Source organism: Pelobates fuscus, chromosome 4 (assembly GCF_036172605.1).
Source record: "Pelobates fuscus isolate aPelFus1 chromosome 4, aPelFus1.pri, whole genome shotgun sequence".
Taxonomy (NCBI): Eukaryota; Metazoa; Chordata; class Amphibia; order Anura; family Pelobatidae; genus Pelobates; species Pelobates fuscus.
The window spans coordinates 343,690,873-343,711,245 of record NC_086320.1 but is presented as its reverse complement, the minus strand read 5'-3'; the positions used below and the strand labels follow the sequence as shown (position 1 = coordinate 343,711,245).

Below are 20,373 nucleotides of genomic sequence, written 5' to 3'. Positions count from 1 at the left end.
TATTCTCTTTTGGTTCTGTGATGTGGCCGCACTTAACTGATTTCCGTTTCCACCCATAACAAAATATAATACCGTTGTTTGGCCTCACATCATAGTTGTTTAAACTCTACATTTGACAATAATGCATAAAAGTCAGTATTTCAGTAAAATCTATTAGTTTGTTTTAATCAGCTACAGAATAATTTCAAGTTTTTGAAATAACCACTATTAGGCATACGCAAACACTTGCACGCTAAAAAGCTACGGCACAATCGAGACAAGTTAAGCATTACAAAAAATGTGTTACATTCCACTTTGTCTGCCTTTATAGAGCGTTAACAGTTTTAGTGCTGGGGAAGGCGCAAACCCTTTCACGATACCCCAACACCAACCGGTTTTAAATGCTGAACTTCTTCAGCAATGCAGAAATACCCCCCCTATACACAAAATGTTGCCCGATTTACGTTAATTTTTTCTGTCATTTCCAATAGGTACATGTGAAAGGCACAGCATGTATCTTGGAGGAACTATAGATTTGGAAAATATTTCAGTGAGCCTGCACCATGTCTCCACATTTCGAAAAACCCTTCAAATTGAAGATACAATATATTTTGCATTGACAGTGATCTGTTAGTACTGGTTTAAGTCTTTAGATTCTTCGTTGCAAAAAAGAACGGTCTACACACAAAAAAATAATTATGAATTCAACATTAAACTCATCACAGTGCAAAAACGTTTTTGCACACAATGACAAGGAATCCTGTTTAACTTTCAACGTTTGCAGTGTTATTGTGCATATGAACTTTGATTGCGGCAGTTTTTTTTTCCTGCAAACAGATAAAACTTTTATTTTGCAATTTATTAGTTTTATATATATATAATCTATATATTCTTCTAAAACTAACTCATTTTTCTTTAATAACTATGTACGTTGCATATATAATGCTCCTGATTGTTTCGTTGTGTTTTTAGGAGTTTTCTATAATTTAAGGTTACATGTAAAACAGGTGTGCTCACTGATCTTCAGGTGCTTGACAAAATAAAATACTATCTACTGTATTAAATGCTTTCCTTTTTTTTTTTTTTTTTACAATTGATAATGTACATATGTACAGAAATATGCTTTTTTTTTAATGTTCAGAACTTGATAGCTAATGTCTCATTAATGTGGCTTTTTTTTTATTTTTTCAATTATAAAGTAAAATGGCTATGTGATATGGTACCATGCTAAATTCATTATATCCTATCTGCGGTAAGTGGAAAAGACAGTATGAACATGCACTGAACAGAATTAACCATAGTGGGGACGTGCATCAAAATAAGTCTTGACTACCACACTTTCCGTCGTACAATGGATGACTAGTTGTAGTAAATTTAGACCTTTGTACTATAGAACCTTAGAATTTGTAATTAGTGTCTGAAAATATATTCGTCATGCAGAAAGAAATACTCCTCCTACTTCGTCCGTATAAGTCTCGGTTTAAGTTCTTTGTTTTTTTGAATTGCTGTTGGGAATATAAATAATTGCAGTCGGTAAGAGGTGTTCCGGTAGATCAGAAATGATATTCTCTGTAAACATCCTTGATTCCATGGCATTTCTTATTTCTAGCTGAAGAACAAGCACACCTGTAGTTGAGGATTGAGTGTAGACACCATTTTGGCTTTCCGGAGCTTGATTTTACTCTTTTACCCAAGGCTCCGAGTTCTGGAATGTTCAGATAGATGTCTCCCATAACTGCTTTAATCGGAAAAAGAAACCATGTTAAAATCTTGAAACATACTTAACACAATATTAGGTCCACCTTAGCTAATAATATCTCCTTATGTGTTGAATATATAAATTTGTATAGTGTTAAGTAATGTATTTGCTTTAGCAGATGTTGAATGTCCACCTCCTACGCGCACACAAAGTTCCTCCTATCCTCCATATGTTTCAATGGTCCTGCTTGAGGACGCTTCTGCAAATGAGGCAGCCTTCCTCTAGGACACTGACATGATTACTTCACAGAGAGTGCAAGAACTGTCACTGTGGTTGAGACACACATGCTGGGTGAATATTTGTGTAGGAGGGTTTTCCTGCTGTCCCCTCTCCCCAAATCAAGCCTGGAGGCCGTAAGCCACAAACCGACTCATACATAAGGAAAGGACCATTTTTTTTTAATTAATTTATTTTTTTTAATGCATCTGAATTTTTGCTAGCAGGTCTACTAACACAATGACAATGTATATATTTTTTTCAGTTTTAATTTAAACTAAACTTGTGTGTACCAAGACAGGTATATTTGAACTAAGAAGCAGATAGGAAGTCTAGGTTATGTGAGCTCCTGTTGAGGAAAAATGTTTAGGCAGAATTTGCATCATAGATATCTTTGGATACCTATTTACCAGAACACTGCTATCTCTTGGAAAGTCTGGGTTGTAGTCATTGTTTGCCTACAATTCAGCCATCTGTGATAAGAATTCTAATTCAATAAAATGTACAAAGCCACAGGGTGGCCTACATCTACATCTACATCTTCTCAACAGCCTAAAGAGAACAAAAGAATCTAATGATGGGCTACTTGTAACACTAACCTGCGGTCACAGATAGTATGGATAACCAACACAGAAGTATAGAACAGTAAACGGGCCAAGACATATTACTGGTCATTAGAGTGGCAACGCAAAAAAAAAATAGTCAAAGGACAAAGCAAGGTCAAGGGACTACAGAGAAACAACAAGACGAGTAAACAAGCCAAAGCTTAGGATTAGAGAATTCAGAATAGCCAGAAGTCGGTAACTAGATAAGCTGAGAACAATCACAAATGTACTCTCGGACCAAAACAGACAACAGGCCACAGACCTACCTCCTAGTGGTCTGAGATTATGTAGGCCTGTTGTCTGATGTCACCAGAATGGTGCCATATCATCATAAGTGTGCAATGGTGGAATGACGCCATGTCTGCGATATTTTGATATATAGCTAGAACGATCATAGTGTTCCATGTCAGTTATGGCGCAGGAATAACGCGTGCCATCAATATTCTAGTGTTGGATCAAGGTTATGCCGTTTTTGATGCAGTAATGTCAGTGAGTCTTTCCTATTTAAAAAGTGGTGCCAGTCAAGTCAATGTGACGAGCGGAGTTAACTGTGACAAAGTGAACACTAGCTAGAGGTAGGTATCCTGACACCTACTCCCACATAGATTTTTGAGTCACAGATAAAAAAAAAAAGGTTATAATGCGTCCTGCACAACCTACACCTCAACAGGTGAGCAGAGTACTTCTGAGACTAACCTGGTCCAACAAAAGGACAATTCAATCCAGAAGTTACATGCTAACATTATTATAGGCCTGCAATTCAAACAAGTTCATCAATCAAAACAAACAAACAAACTAATGACCTACAGTAATACCAAGTATAACAAAAAAAGCTCAATACCCTTGCACTTTGTTTGCTGATTCTCTTCTCTTCATCAGGAAGTGGTGGCATGGGGTACGGGTACTTCCTGCTTGAGGCAATGGATCCAGTTGATGATGATGGAGATTTAGCAGGAGACAGAGTTCTGATGGAAAAAAAGAGAGATAATTAAAAGAATTAGAAAGATGAATTTAAAAAAGTATATTAGACAATATATAGTGTAGTTTTAACATTTTATATGAAAAATAATTTTCTTATCTTACCTGTATACAACTCAATAAACAGCACGGGCCATGAAGTGATGGCTAATCTTGGCACTTTATATACCGTTGGTCAATATTTTCCTTAAGGCTGGCTGAACATTATAGTACATGTAGTCAGAAATATTTACAGTGCCAAGGTTAGCAATTCCTGTTTTTATCAACTGCTGCCTGCTTCGATAATTAATTAGAAAAAAAAGGAAAAGCTTTCTAGGTCAGAATACAGCGTACAATAAAATGGTCCTCTTGAACTGTGATAGCTCATTGGTGAGAAAATGAAATATCTGACTACGTGAGTTGGCAGAATATCGATCTAATTTTTTTAATATATATTTTTTTTTTTTTAAATATAATAGTATTAGGATTCTTGCGTGATTAGAATGCAACTTATTGCCATGTAAATAAAAAGTTATTTTGTAACAAGGAATACAACCCGAAATTGATGCCATTTGTTTTAAATTCTATCTCTGGTAGGAGTGCTGCTCTATTTTACGGTTTTCAGACCTACAATGATTGACACAAGTAAAATAGTTACTTAGAGCTGGGCCCGTGGCCATTCATGCAAATACTGATCAGATAGCAACATTGGACTCGCCAGGTGATAAAATATAGCACTGCAATAAGTGACCCATTTGACGGGACAACTCAGAACAAACATGTCATGAGAGATAAATACACTGGTTTTCTGTACTTATTGTTAAAGGTGAGGAAAATGCTACATTGTTGTCCAGTACAAATGCCATACGGGATTGATCAGTAATATAATAGATTAGTCTTTAGATAGGTTTCATCTATATTGCACCTTGTACGGGATCAAGTCCTGGCCACTCTTCAAAGTCATTGAGTGAGACCTGCTTTGCTCATGTTATAAAATGGTCAGGGTGATCTTAGCAAAGTTCCAGAACTGATACCTAGAATATGGAAAAATCCCATGAACTGCATATATTGTTGTTTATAGAGATGTATTGTTTGCTATCATACAGAAAACCATAGAGAAAATGCAATGACTGAAATCTAGCTTTTTTTGAGATAATGCCAAGTTTGTCTTTTTTATTTTTTTTAAACACAGGACTCCAGAATTAATTCAAAAGAGATGCATTTTTTATGTCCTTGACCATTGCCTTTTAATCAGTTTTATTCATAATGATCACTCTGATCACAGCGTGGAACTATTTAAAGGCATGTTTGACGACAAGACAATAAAATTATACTTAGTGGCTTTGGCTTCAGTTTCATGTATGAAAAAATTAAATGTATTAAAAAAATAGATATGTTTGAGAATTGCATTTCAGACACAGGCGATAGATTTGCAGTAGAACAAGAGTGACTTCAGAGCTTTTAAGAATCTTTTAAGAATCTGTTAAAGGGATATATACAGTAAATAATTTTATTTTTTCCCATATGAATTAGATCCCAAAATGTTGCATGGTTTTTATTTTAGCCATATCACGTTGTTACAACAAAAGAATAAACATATAGATATAGAATGATGCATAACCCATAGACACTGGCATTTTTTGCAAATCATTTGCTATAGCATACAAATTTGTTTATGAGTTCTGCCTTTTCTGTTCTCAGTTGGAATAATGCTAACCGATTATATTAAAGTATATAACATTACAGAGGATACGGCTGCCTTGTGTTATGACCGTGTATCACCAGATCCCTCTGTAGTGACACCAACTGATATGTCCACGGCCAGCTGGTTTTTCACTTTTGCAGTTTCCTTGGTGCCTTTTTAAAAATATACCACCCTGCAGTGCTGTAGACTGTCTAAATATGTTAAAATTCTAAAATGCCAAAACACTGAAACACAGAACCAAAAGAAACAATATAGTGTATATTAATATGTGTTGTCTCTTTAAATAGTGCAACAAAATTCAAATTAAAAGCAGCAACCACAAATGATGGTATATGTGATTGTGATTCTCATGTTTTAATAGTGTACGTATATATTACTGGTGTACAAATTGTTTGCACTATCTAGTTTTTTACTATTATTTACATATTATAAGAGATCAATGAAGAATATGTGTTTAGTATTTACATTTAAAACACTTCACTGATTTTTGGGTTATTGGCCAAATTTGTTACTAACGATTTTAACTAGGGATTTCATAGTAAACCGAATACATTTGTCCCTAAAAATCCTACTTGACTCCAACATGATTTTTTTTCGTATTTTTTTTTTTTTTTTATGGAAGAGCAAGCTGTTATGCCAGTACCATCTATTATATCCTCGAATTTTCCTTTTACAAAAAATATAAACGGGGGGGCGGGGCCGGGCCGCCGAGCCGAGCGGCAGTCATCCATGCCAGCTCCGGCTATGAGATGCTAAAACTCACCTCAACACACTAAAATTAAGCACCAAAAGCCCACCTGGAGCAGGGGAGAGGCACAGGAGCAAAACGCAGGGACACCTACTAAGCCACCGCCGCACAACCGGAGCAAGATGAGCCCATGAGGCCTACGCGCACTCGTCGACGGCAGGAGCCACAAGACCAGATGGCTGAGAGAGAGAGGGGGGACCGGACCCGGCCCCGCTCCCCCCCCTTGGGCCGGCGGGGGTGATCCCGGCCCGCGAGTCAAATCTCCGGAGACTGGAGGCAGAAGGCCTGCACATTGGGGAGCCCTCTCCCACGTGGAGCCAAGATGGCTGCTATCTGCGCACACTACTTGAAGTCATGCGGGGTCACCCTGGCCCTCCGGGAAGACGGATCCCACAGATGGACCCCTCCGGGCAGCAGAATGGTCGGCGTGGAGCCGGCTCTAACCCCTGGATTTGGTGGTGGTCCAGGGAGACCAGCCCCCAACTCTGTGAGCCCTGTGGAGCCGGGGCGAGCTGGACCCCCGGCGGACCGGTGGCCGGGGAGGCGAACACCGGCGACATGCATGTGACCGGAGAAGGGTGAGGCACAATGGAGCTGGAGCTCCAGCGGGGTACTGCAGATGTTGGGGAGGTGCAGGGGACGGGGGCCCGGGGACTTTTCAGGGGTGGGAGTCTGCCGGACCGCTGAAGTCCTTGAGTGCCCACAGCACTGCAGAACTTTCGGCCGACCGGCCAGAGCAGGCCCGGAGCGGAACACAGAGGGGGTTGGTAGCACTGGGGGAGCTGGAGGGACCCTGCACTGAATCACCAGCTTGGCAAAAATATGCACCCCGGGCACAAGCCTGCAAGAGGCCACGGCAGAGAGAAGCCCACACAGCTATACCAGAGGGTGCCATTACCTCACGCTGGACACTGCTTCCCATCAGGCACTACAAAGCCACATCCAGTGGAGAGACTCACCGGTCATTGTTCCACAGAACTAGACCAGGATATACTATATTGATCCAGCAATTGGACACTACACCAATCATCAGTTGCTTAAAGAAGGGACTTTTTTTTTTTTATAATGTTATATATGATTACTATATCACCCGTTTAAGTGTTTTTTTGAGCTTATATAGAGAGCATATGGTTGATACTTGCTATGGAATAACTTTCGGATGCATATTAAGGCTCACGTCTACTTAATTACTTTAATTTAATTACTTCTCTAGTTTATTTTTGTTTAATGAGTTTTCAATGAGGCTTAGCCAGGGCAGTACAGAACATGCGATATGATTCCGACAAACGAGCCCGGACCTTATTAGGCGCTGTTAAAAGGCCAATAGCGCAGATTTATCACTGCTATACACAGCCTGATCACAGTATCCCATTCTAACCGCGTGAGCTTATCTCGCAAAGTGCTGCTGCAAAAAAGTTAATAGGATTTATCGATGCCTCAAGATGCCATATGTGTTTGATGTAATGAGTAAAAAGCCTCTGCGTAGGCAACTGTATGTTGTGATGGATGTAATGAGTAAACGCCTCTGCACAGGCAACTGCCTATACAGATTGACGCAAAGAGAAACATGCCTCTGCGCAGGCAACCGAACGTAATGATTGAATGCAATGGTAACCCACGCTTATGACATGATACCAATAAAAATATTTAAAACAAAAAATATAAACGTTTCCATACCTTTTAAAAAATATTTGTAAGCATCTGATTAAACCAGCGCATAGAATTCCATTTTTATTTTTTTTTATTTTTTTTATAAAAAAAACTCTTTTCTGCCAAAGGTGAAATCTCATTTTTTTTTTTTAAAATGTCAATTGTCAGCTTCACCAGTGAACCCTGTATATATTTGTACAGTGTTATCATACCCCCTGAGATGCCCTTTTTTCTAAAGTAAATATGTTTTCTAGTATTTATTCATAACTAATCTTCTATTCCCCTTATTAATTTTATTAACACCTCTGCACTTCTAGTTCCATCTTTAAAACAGGTGACCAAAACGGTATCACATATTCAAGATAGGATCTTTTCGTTGGTTTATAAAGGAGAAAATGATAATTTGATCACCATTCTTTTTTATGCATGACACTATTTTAGTGCTCTTTGCATAATCTGACCACAACTGAACATACATATCCCTATAATTAGCCTCTTTTTACCGTTTTCTCGAATTCAATACCATTTAATATATAAGTTGCATGCATGTTCCTTATCCTAAAATGCATAATGTTTTTCTACACCAAAACTCATGTTTGTTTTTTTTGGGGGGGGAGGAGGGGATAACATTAAGGTACTTAATACAAAAAATTGGGTTGTTCTTGACCAGTTTTTTTAGCCTAGCCACTAAATTGCCCTTTTGTGGGCATGTTTATATTTTATATATGATGCCACAAACTCCTATGATTTAGATGCAATAAATGTTTTATTATGTACGTGATAACATAATTTACTTGATAAGATTTGTTTAAAGAATTTTCTATTTATCATCTGAAGAGATCCTGCCAGCCAGTAAGAATGTTGTTACACCATAATAATAGCTTGTTTTTGTAAATATTTTGGTGAACACCATATGGTAAGTGTTTCTCTAATGCTAATTTAGTTCAATGATTGTGAAAAGAAGACATTTTTTTGTCAATGCATATCTAGTTGCTACACAATAACATACTATCTTCCTACTTCCCTCTATGTGTACCCCAATTTTAGTCAACGTGAACCTCTCTGTAACCAGCACTTGTTCTCTCTATGGTAGTTGGGGAAGTCAAATACACAGAGATCTTCCTTCTGAATATGCCTGACCGTCCCACCACTAGGTAACAGAAGCATAATTGCCATGTAGACAAGAATGTTCTCTCTTTAAATACCTATAGTGAGCATGTTCTTCCATATATAGCTTTTCAAACATTAGTCGACCTACAATTTGGTGTCTTGGAGAAGTTGAAAACAGTTCTTAAAAATTACACTTTTTTTTAATACAATATAAGCTAGAATATGTATGTTTACCAAATGATAAAAATGGAACGTATTTTCCAATGGTCCACAGAGCATTTGAGTATCACTGCTTTTATAGTCAACATACCATAATATTGAATTGCAGCACCAATGTTTTATATACGCTCACACTGCTCTACCCATAATGCACATCATATGCAAATAAGTTGCTTCCATAGAAAAAGTCCAAGTGGTTTTGAATTTGATGCCCACCTAAACTATTAAACAACCATTATGATCTATAGATTGGCTTATAAGCTCCGTAAACAGCGACACCATCATAGAAGGGCCCCTTGTACTGGCGGGCCCCTAACAGATGCCCATTGAACTTAAATTAATAAATCACTGTAACCTTAACAATGAGCAAATTATCATTAATTGGTATGTATACATTGTTATACATTAAAGGGACACTAGTCATCAAAATAACTTTAGCTTAATGAAGCAGTTTTTGTGTATAGATCATGCCTCTCAGGTTTCACATCTCAATTCACTGCCATTTAGGAGGTAAATCACGTTTGTTTCTGTACATGCAGCCCTAGCCACACCTCCACTGGCTGAGACTGACACATCATGCATGAAAACAAAATGGTTTCATTTTCAATAAGATGTAACTAATTTTAAAAGTTTTTATCTCCTGCTCTGTAAATTTAACTTTAATTGCATACAGGAGGCTCCTGAAGGGTCTAGCAAGCTATTAACAAAACAGGAGATAAGAAGTTCTAAATTAAACAGAATTTGCAATAAAGGAAGTGTAAACATTAGAGGACTCTTTACAGGAAGTGTTTAGGTAAACTGTCTAAGTCACATCCTGTAAAAGGTGATTTACCACCTAAATAGCAGAGAATTGAGCAGTGAGACTGCATGGGCATGATCTATACACCAAAACTGCTTAATTAAGTTTAAGTTATTTTGGCGACTACAGTATCCCTTTAATATCAAATATACTAAGCAGACTATGCATAGATCTACACATAGTCATCTTACTTGTGGCAGATTACATCTTATACCATTGAGTTTGTTCTTGAATAAGTTACTCCCAGTGTTCTGTTCTATTAATATTATATATTTTCTAAACAGTATATAGATAACTAGAATGAAACCACAATGCTACAAAAAAAAAAAAAAAAAATAAAGGATCTGCATGCTTGACCATATGAGCCACAAATTGAGTAACAAAAAGAAGTTGTTGATCACAGTTTATTTGTACAAAAACTAGTGTTATAAGTTCGTTCAGACAATAGGAGCAGAGCTATGTTGACCATAATATTTTAGACAGGATCATAAGACATGCTGATTATCCCAGTTCATTCATGGAAACATTTAACTTGTAACATTGCTGGATAGACAAACGTATCAACAACATATATCATATCATATTCATTTCATTCCTACTGCGTGTGGTCATATCAAACGAACGTATGAGCGGTAGTGATAATGTTTAGAAAGGTGATAGGCTTACACATTTAAAGCGTTGCACAAGTTTAAGCAATTTTTGCAGCGTTCCTGCTTTTCCTATTACTAAAAGACACGTTGTCCTTGGTTAGTTTTGTTTTTCATCAATATATGAAGTGCTTCACATATCCCTACTCTCTGCCAGGGGTATTGCTGGGGGGGCTGACAGGGGCTGGAGCCCTGAGTAGGGTAAATTAGACTAATTTTGGCAGCATTTCATTGTGAGCCCCAAGTCCCCTGTAACAGAGAGATAGCATCTCCAATTACATCATTTGTGACTGCGCCAATTTATTGCAACATATTTGGAGTTAATTATACACCGCAGTGTGAAGGTACTGCGTTTTAATGCAGTTGGTAAAGAGTTAATACAGTATGGTATGGGGTTAATATGGCAGGTGTATTTGGAGTTTATGAATATAGGTTGAAATAAAGATTTTATGTCAAATGTGATTTATGGAACATATTAAGGTTTAGGATTGGCCTTAGGCTAGGGTATAGGGCTGCTTTTAGCGGGGGGAGGGGGGGCATAAGGAACTATATAAGCAGGAGAGGACATTTTTGCTTGGACTGAAGCTTCTGTTTTTTTTGTCACCTAGCAACACCCCTGGTCCTTGCTCTGCTACATCTTTCTGTATCCCAGGTATGAGAGATGGGTGAAGGCAGGAATAAGATGGCACGTTGATTTCTCCTGCCTTTTATATCACAGAGAAGGGTATGAATTATCCTGGCATTAAAATACTGAACTACACTGAACTAGGTTCATTGTTTAAGGATATACATAAATCATATCTAACTTGGAGCTGAATCCTTGTAGCTCCTGCTACATAGCCAAATCAGCTCTGCAATAAGCAGATTTACCGTTAAATAATGGTTTCCCCTTATGGAATGTAACATTCCCTCGAGCTATGGAGTGCAACATTCCCTTAAGCATTCATTGTAAGATGCAACATCGCAGGCTGGATGGCATGGAGGAGTCTAATAAAATGGTGACACAAGTCCAGAACATCATCAGTAAAAAGTACAAAAGCTTTCGAAGGTGAAATAAAAGCATGCACGAATACACCCCATTCTAAGAGCATGACTAGAATACAGGAGCTAATAGGCACAGTGCTCTATAGCTCTACAGAAAGCCAACATTACAAGCAGCCAAAGAACACGGGTCCTTGACACTGATGAAATACAAGGTGCATCGTCATATTCAATGACATATACATATAACATCCATATATGTATACCTATACACCTTGTATTTAAATGTAAATATACATACGCACAGACACACATACGGATATATCATGTGTATGTGTTTATATACATTGAGAGGTATGTACAACTACACATAGCGACTAGCAAGCACCGTCATGACAGTCTATGGTGACATCATAACTCTCATATCATAGAATGGTTACGTTATACCTAAAGTACGGTCCTTCTGTGTTTTTATTCACATCTTCTACCCATTTAGCTACAATATGTTCTCTTTTGTACCAGGGGTTAAAATACCTGCAGAAAGTAATAGGAGGAACAGAACAAAGAACAAAAGAAAGGAGAAGAATATACAATCTGAGAAAATAACACCAGGTGAAGCAAACAGGTCCGAAAATAATTACGGAAGTTGGTATGGGAGATGGGAAAAAAAAACAAAAAAAACAAAACGTGAAAGGAATGGCAAATACCACGATCATTAAGCAGTGCACTATCAGGGAGGTTTGACAACGCAGTCAAATATAACTGATGTAAGGTACAGGCTAAATGCGTGTTAGACACAGCAACTGGTGCATAATCATTTCCTGTAAGTTTCCGAACTATAATGTAAAAAAAGATACTATGTATCGAATAATCAAACTACCAGCTGCTCTGTGATTGGGTGATGTTAGGTACACCGATTACAGCTGAGCATGAGACAGCCAATAAAAGAGCACAGTTCAGCAACTGACAGCCATCCCAACCAATCAGAGAAGGATAGCCAATAACCGACTGACCTTATGGTGAGAATATAAAGCTAAATAGGAAGTGTTGTGGGAGAAGCCTACTGCTCTGCTTCAGTTACCTCATGATCACTGGAAATTTTAGTTTTATTTATTTTTTTTCATTTTCGTTTTTTCACATTACCGACTACTTACATTATCTTTTGATATTTTTATTATAAACAGATTATTTAACCGAAAAAAGTTTTTCTGTAACTTAGAAACAGTTATGGAAATATGTAATAGTCAATGATATTGTCAAATATCCCATTAGGTTCCATAGCATATAAAAAGACACATCCTTTTCTTTAAAGTAACAATTTAATATTACAATATGTTGAAAATGTGTGTGCCTCTACCCCTCACCCATCTATTACGTTGGACTAATAACATATTGGACCAGAGGATAGTAAACCCCTTTCCCAATATTCTGCTGGAACCACCAATCAGCAATCCCCTGGTCTCATACTATTATCATTGACTTTTTAGATAAAATTAAAACGACACTTTCAGAACATGAAATATCTACTATCATTCCACCAACTAAATTATTAAATGGTTGGGTAGGAGGTATGAATGAGACAAGGGGAAGGAGAACAATCAAGCAACCTCATTGGCTGGAAATATTCAGCTATCTTATTGACTGGATTTTTCAAGCCAATCAAAATTAACTATACTCCACTTTCTTTAACATCCTTCTAATATGGAATGTTGGGGGCTTAGCCTTAATTTTGAAACTAGCTACTGGATTGAGAGGACTGTTTTGTTTTGTTTTTTTTCCATAGATATCCATTTGACAGGTCAGACGATGAGCATTTAAAAAGTATCAATTGACAGCACACCATGCATGGTCCAAGTACCCGCTGCTCTGTGCTGCCCAGAAACAGTTCCCTGGTGTCCCCAATGTGGGAAACAAGGGAACTAAAGTAGGACGGAGGGACAGAACCCCGGAATCAGGAATGTCCTGCTAAAATAATGACTGTTGGGAGGCCTGAATCATAGTTGAGCAAAAAGGCACTATCGAAGCAAGAAGCTGCCCAGCCAGGCAGAGAGAGACAACATGCAGACAAAATAATAGAACATATTTACTCTCTATGTGGCTGTTATATTGTCCCCTACTATACTGCCTCGCTGCTGAACAGAAGCAGCAGTTAATTCTCTCTTCATATAGTTTAGAAATCTGATGGTAATCCGTTTTGCCCACATCACAGGTAGAGCTTAGAAGACATGTGAACAGATTGGGATCGACAGATTTTTATATTTTAACTGATGAGGAATGTTTCTGACAGCACTACGTATTGGTTACATAGAAACATAGAAACATAGAATGTGACGGCAGATAAGAACCATTCGGCCCATCTAGTCTGCCCAGTTTTCTAAATACTTTCATTAGTCCCTGGCATTATCTTATAGTTAGGATAGCCTTATGCCTATCCCACGCATGCTTAAACTCCTTTACTGTGTTAACCTCTACCACTTCAGCTGGAAGGCTATTCCATGCATCCACTACCCTCTCAGTAAAGTAATACTTCCTGATATTATTTTTAAACCTTTGTCCCTCTAATTTAAGACTATGTCCTCTTGTTGTGGTAGTTTTTCTTCTTTTAAATATAGTCTCCTCCTTTACTGTGTTGATTCCCTTTATGTATTTAAATGTTTCTATCATATCCCCCCTGTCTCGTCTTTCCTCCAAGCTATACATGTTAAGATCCTTTAACCTTTCCTGGTAAGTTTTATCCTGCAATCCATGAACCAGTTTAGTAGCCCTTCTTTGAACTCTCTCTAAGGTATCAATATCCTTCTGAAGATATGGTCTCCAGTACTGTGTACAGTACTCCAAGTGAGGTCTCACCAGTGTTCTGTACAATGGCATGAGCACTTCCCTCTTTCTACTGCTAATACCTCTCCCTATACAACCAAGCATTCTGCTAGCATTTCCTGCTGCTCTATTACATTGTCTGCCTACCTTTAAGTACTCAGAAATAATCACCCCTAAATCCCTTTCCTCAGATGTTGAGGTTAGGACTCTATCAAATATTCTGTACTCTGCCCTTGGGTTTTTACGTCCAAGATGCATTATCTTGCACTTATCCCCATTAAATGTCAGTTGCCACAACTCTGACCATTTTTCTAGTTTACCTAAATCATTTGCCATTTGGCTTATCCCTCCTGGAACATCAACCCTGTTACATATCTTAGTATCATCCGCAAAAAGACACACCTTACCATCAAGACCTTCTGCAATATCACTAATAAAAATATTAAAGAGAATGGGTCCAAGTACAGATCCCTGAGGTACCCCACTGGTGACAAGCCCAAGCTTCGAATATACTCCATTGACTACAACCCTCTGCTGCCTGTCACTCAGCCACTGCCTTACCCATTCAACAATATTGGAATCCAAACTCAAAGATTGCAGTTTATTGATAAGCCTTCTATGTGCAACAGTGTCAAAAGCCTTACTGAAATCTAGGTAAGCAATGTCTACTGCACCACCCTGATCTATAATTTTAGTTACCCAATCAAAAAAATCAATAAGATTAGTTTGGCATGATCTCCCTGAAGTAAACCCATGTTGTCTCTGATCTTGAAATCCATGTGTTTTTAGATGTTCAACAATCCTATCCTTTAACATGGTTTCCATCACTTTCCCCACTACTGAAGTAAGGCTTACTGGCCTATAGTTGCCCGACTCCTCCTTATTACCTTTCTTGTGAATGGGCACAACATTCGATAACTTCCAATCTTCTGGGACTACTCCTGTTAACAATGATTGGTTAAATAAATCTGTTAATGGTTTTGCTAGTACACCACTAAGCTCTTTTAATAGCTTTGGGTGTATTCCATCAGGTCCCATTGACTTATTTGTCTTTACTTTTGACAGTTGAAATAGAACCTCTTCCTCTGTAAACTCACATGTAATAAATGACTAATTTATCCTTTTTTTTAACAGAGGTCCCTTTCCTTCATTTTCAGCTGTAAATACCGAACAAAAATATTCATTGAGGCAGTCAGCTAGACCTTTATCCTCATCTACATACCTTCCTTCTTTTGTTTTTAATCTAACTAATCCTTGTTTTACTTTTCTTTTCTCATTTATGTATCTAAAAAAAGTTTTGTCCCCCTTTTTTACTGACTGTGCTTAACTTGCTTAGCCTCTTTCTGCCTAATCTTATAGGTAATTCTGTCTTCCTCACTCTGGTTTTTTTTATAATTACTAAATGCTAACTTTTTGTTTTTTACTATTTTGGCCACATCTGCGGAGTACCACAGTGGTTTCTTGAATTTTTTGCTTTTACTGACAAGCCTAATGCAATTTTCTGTTGCCTTCAGTAGTGCAGCTTTTAAATAATCCCATTTATTTTGGACTCCATTTAAGTTGCTCCAGTCTGATAATGACTCCTTTACACATATTCTAATTTTAGAAAAGTCTGTTTTTCTAAAGTCTAAAACTTTTGTTTTTGTATGGTGTGACTCAGTCACTGTTCTTATATTAAACCACACTGACTGATGATCACTGGATCCTAAACTTTCACCTACAGTAATATCTGATACCAAATCTCTGTTTGTTAACACTAAATCTAGTATGACCTCTTTACGAGTTGGCTCCTCAACGACTTGTTTTAGAGACAATCCCAGTAGGGAGTTTAGAATATGTGTGCTTCTGGCACAAGTAGCTATTTTTGTTTTCCAATTCACATCAGGAAGATTAAAGTCACCCATGGTGATAACTTTCCCCTTCATTGTCATTTTAGCTATTTCTTCAACTAGTAGATTATCTAACTCTTCAATTTGTCCTGGGGGCCTAAAAATCACACCTACACGAACTACTGTGTGATTACCAAATTCTAACGTAACCCAAATGGACTCGATGTTCGTCTCACTAACCTTTATTAGGCTAGATTTTATGCTATCCTTCACATACAGGGCCACCCCTCCCCCTTTCTTGCCTTTCCTGTCTTTTCTATATAAAGAGTACCCTGGTATTGCTATGTGAAGGTGTGACTCTCATATTGATACCTTCTGCAGCTTCTGCCCAATATGCATTTTAACAATTGCAGTGCTGGGATTTGCAGTAGAAGCAGGAACTTTAAAACGGAATGTCTTTTCGATTTTATTTACGGTATATATTCGTTTTCCGTTTACTTTTAAGCACATTATTTAAAGCATTTCAATTAAAATTAAAATAAATTTTTAAAAAATAGTTGCATGTCCAGCCAGTAATTCTTCCTTTAATGTGAATTTGAAAATTAAAGTAATATATAATATAAAGTAATAATGTCATGTACTTGATATCTTGTTAAGAATGTAACAATGATGGTGTACGAAATGTTAGTCATCCTCTATACATACATATATATGCACACATTTATAGATCATATTTTACTTATGCTTTTGAGAGACATAGATGTAACCACCAGACTGGCTCCCCTTTATTTTATATTACAAAGTGTTTAACAAAATAGCAAAACTAGAATCCCATTGGCTACACCAGGGGTAGTCAACCTTTTAATACCTACCGCCCACTTTTGTATCTTTGTTGATGGTAAAATGTCATTAACACCCACCAGTGCTGCAGTAACTAATTTTATAGCGCAAGTGCGATTGTTTATTTATTTATATTTTTTCCTTTTTCTATTCTCTATACTACTCTTTTTCTCTGTGTGTCTGTGAGGTGTTGTGTGTTTGTGTGTAGTGTGTAAGAGGGGCTGTGTGTGTGAGAAGGGTGCTGTGTGTGTGTGTGATGGGTGCTGGGTGTGTTTGTGTGTGAAGGATGTAGTTTGTGTGAGGGGACTGTGTGTGTGTGAAGGGTGCTGTGTGTCTGTGACTGGTGCTGTATGTGTGTGAAGTGTGCAGTGTGTGTGAGGGGTGCTGTGTGTGTGTGTGAAGAGTGATTTGTGTGTGTGAGGTGGAAATGTGTGCGTGTGTAAGGCGGGGCAGTATGTGTGTGAGGGGGCAGAGTGTGTGAGAGGTGCTGTGTGTGTGAAGGGTGCAGTGTGTGAGAGGGAACAGTGTGTATAGGGGGCACTATGAGTGATGGGAGAAGTGTGGGGTAGTTTGTGTGTGAGGCGTGCAGTGTGTGAGGGGTACAGTGTGTGTAAGGGGTTCAGTGTAAGTGAGGGGTGCAGTGTGTGTCAAAGGGACAGTGTGTGGGGGGCAGTGTGTGTGTGAGGGGTGCCGTTTGTGTGAGGGGACAGTCTGTGTGTGTGTGTGTGACGGGGCAGTCTGTGTGTGGGGGCAGTGTGTGTGAGGGGTGTAGTGTGTGTTTGTGTGTGAAGGGTGCATAGGATCTATGCTGTGTGTAGGTGGCTGCTGGGAGTCAGCTGGCTCGCCCCTCCTCACGGTCTCTACTCTGTCTCTCCTCCCTCCCGCACGGAGTAAGGTGGGAGGAAGTGACCAGCTGTCACATACTCCCAACACTAGTTGCGGCTGCCATTTTTAAAGGGGCCCGGTCATGCTATTACATGGCTGCAGCGCTGACCAGGTCCCTGAAGACAAAGGCACAGTAAGTGGTCCTTAGTGCATGGGCCAACCGGTGGGCCCCATCAGATTGCAGGCCCTCGTGCAGCCGCACCGGTGGCAGTTTCACCGCTACAGATGGGGAATGTGTAGCCCCCCCAGGACCACCGGGCCAGTGACAACTGTAGTAGTTGTCGACCCTGGTGGTGGCCCTGCATACATCTATGAAGCTGTTTAGGAAATGGTTATCCATTATTGCTACAAGTTTTTTACATCTTAAATGTTCCAAAATGCTAACTTTTGAAACTGAGGTTACACCAATATATACCAGAAAACATTATGTTTCTGGAAAGTACAAAGCTTAAGGATTTCAAATTCTGCAAACAATATAAATAAATACTAATACTAATAATAATAATAATAATAATAATAATAACATATCATGGGAATAAAAGATGGTTAGTGAAAAATGAGGCCTGCCAGATATAAGGGATCACACACACACAACTACGTAAAATGGTAAAATCTCATAAGAAAACTTAGATGTGTAGAATCTTCCCCACATATTACACATATACACTGAGATGCTACGGGCATTTACTGTGCAAGAAATTTGTTGTTTTATGGTGAGTGTAGAATTGCTTACCAGCAATTAAGTAGCTTTTTGTCTTTAATCTTTCCCGCAGTTAGATGTAAGACAAAGATATCCTATCATTGTTTCACGCATATATTTTAGTGAAATTCCAAGATAGTATATAAGCAGGTTTAGCATAAAACTTACAGTACATGCATGTGCATACACAAAATAGCTCCTAGATTTTTTTCTTCTTTCAAGAAATCTCCAATACTTTTTGACTCTGGCAAATTTATTTTTCAGCCATTGTTTCCATTTTCAGTCAGAGTCACAATGTAATTACAAATCGACTGACTTGTGTTTAGCATTTACTGTTTGTAAAGAATTCTGTAGCCTTTTGTACAACGGCAATTTCGGATCCTGTGTTGTGCTAAACATTTAATTATTTTACAAGAAGTTTTAGTCTTTCAAAAGACGGCTTTATTTAGGCTTGTATAGATGACGTATTAAAAGAGTTCGAGGGCTCTAATATTTAGGAACAGGCAAAATAAAGTAGGCGGCTGCTAACCTCTAGACGTCATACTTTGGAAATGAAAACAGTAAAAATGAGAAAAATGTGAAAGTTTTAGAAATCAAATAGAAAATATTTTTTTCTTTTACAGAAAATAAAAGCAGTCTTTACAAATATACAAAATTGCAGATTGAGGTGTCCAAAGAATTCTGTAAAAAGTAAGCAGATTTTGTGTTGCATTATCCTGTGTTACGCGTGTAAGAGAATAATGCATCAAGCCAATGACAGGTACTTTGGAGCTGTGTGTGCTTCAAGCCAGTTTCAAACAAACTGATTTGAGACAGAATTCAATAGCCAATAAGCATGCGTGGGCACTTTAAATCTGTACTTACTCAGTAGAATTGGAACGCGGCCGGAATCTTTTTCCTCTTAATTTCTTTTTGCTGCTGCTTATGTTACCTAGGGAAAAAAGGGATTCAAATGTATAAGACAGACTGGGCAAGATTAGGAGTATGGAAATATTCAAAATAAGCAGAGGTTAAAGGATACTAACTTTGGCAGAACATTTTTTATCAGAACTGCTATATCACATTTTTAATATTGTTATAGTCTAACTATTGCTTATACTCTATACTAAAACTCAACTAAAGGTTTTCTAGGAGATAGAATGGCCTTCAACAAAATGTTTAACTGATACACTTTGAAGACCGAGAGCGGGTTCTATCTCGGATAACTGAATACCAATTTTTTTTTTGTGGGAAAATTTTGTTTTGGTTGCCAGAGATCATTTCAGTAAATAATGGGGTATGCATGAACTCTTTTGTTTTAGGCCCGAGAAAGCCAACTTGTTGTTCCCCAGTTGTGTAGCAGGCATGTTGAATAGTAATTCACCAGGAGAACTGTAAGTCACCTACCACGTGCTAAGTTATGTGAAATCTCTCTTGACCCCAAGGTACCTTGCCAAGAGTTACTCCGCGGTCGGCCATTTTCACAGACATCGGAAACATGTTTTGTGTCTGGAATTCTTTCACTCCATGAATGAGACAAACCATTAGATCTGAAAACAGAGAAGACAGGATTGATTCCTTTCATCTGCTGTTAGCAGGTGGATACAATGTGATCTTGTGTTCCTCTGTCTAATTATTACAAATGTAATATACGAAGGCTTTCGGATACATGACAACAAAGACTAAAAAAAATGAAGTAGACAGGAATATAAAGACAACCTATTAGCTGATTTAATGATGAGGGCTGAAAAACAAAACTCATCAAAAGAAACAAGTAACAGTCAATGGGATTGTTTAGAAATAGACTTCGTTGTTAGAACTAATACAATGCGGCTGCTCTTCAAGACTACAATCATCGAGAAGTAACAAAGTATGCGTTTGATTTTCTAAGTGTTCACTTTAGCTACGGATGGCAAACAACACATTATTATACAACCGCTGAGTACTA

At 38.1% G+C, this 20,373-nt stretch overlaps 1 protein-coding gene across 7 annotated transcripts in view; it reads right to left on the bottom strand.

The window, feature by feature from the left end:
• Window positions 1–956: 956 nt before the first annotated feature.
• Window positions 957–20,373, bottom strand: part of ADAM22 (ADAM metallopeptidase domain 22) — a 225,538-nt gene continuing 206,121 nt past the window's right edge. For 3 of the 7 annotated variants that reach the window (XM_063452487.1, XM_063452489.1, XM_063452491.1), the window contains 4 exons: window positions 19,875–19,975; window positions 19,311–19,377; window positions 3,401–3,524; window positions 957–1,717 (listed from right to left, as the gene is read on the bottom strand). In XM_063452487.1, the coding sequence (XP_063308557.1) occupies window positions 1,694–1,717; window positions 3,401–3,524; window positions 19,311–19,377; window positions 19,875–19,975 (316 nt within the window). In that variant the 3' untranslated portion in view covers window positions 957–1,693. Of the gene's footprint in view, window positions 1,718–3,400; window positions 3,525–19,306; window positions 19,378–19,874; window positions 19,976–20,373 lie in introns of those variants that run through there. The other 4 variants (XM_063452488.1, XM_063452493.1, XM_063452492.1 and 1 more) reach the window with 2 other exon arrangements.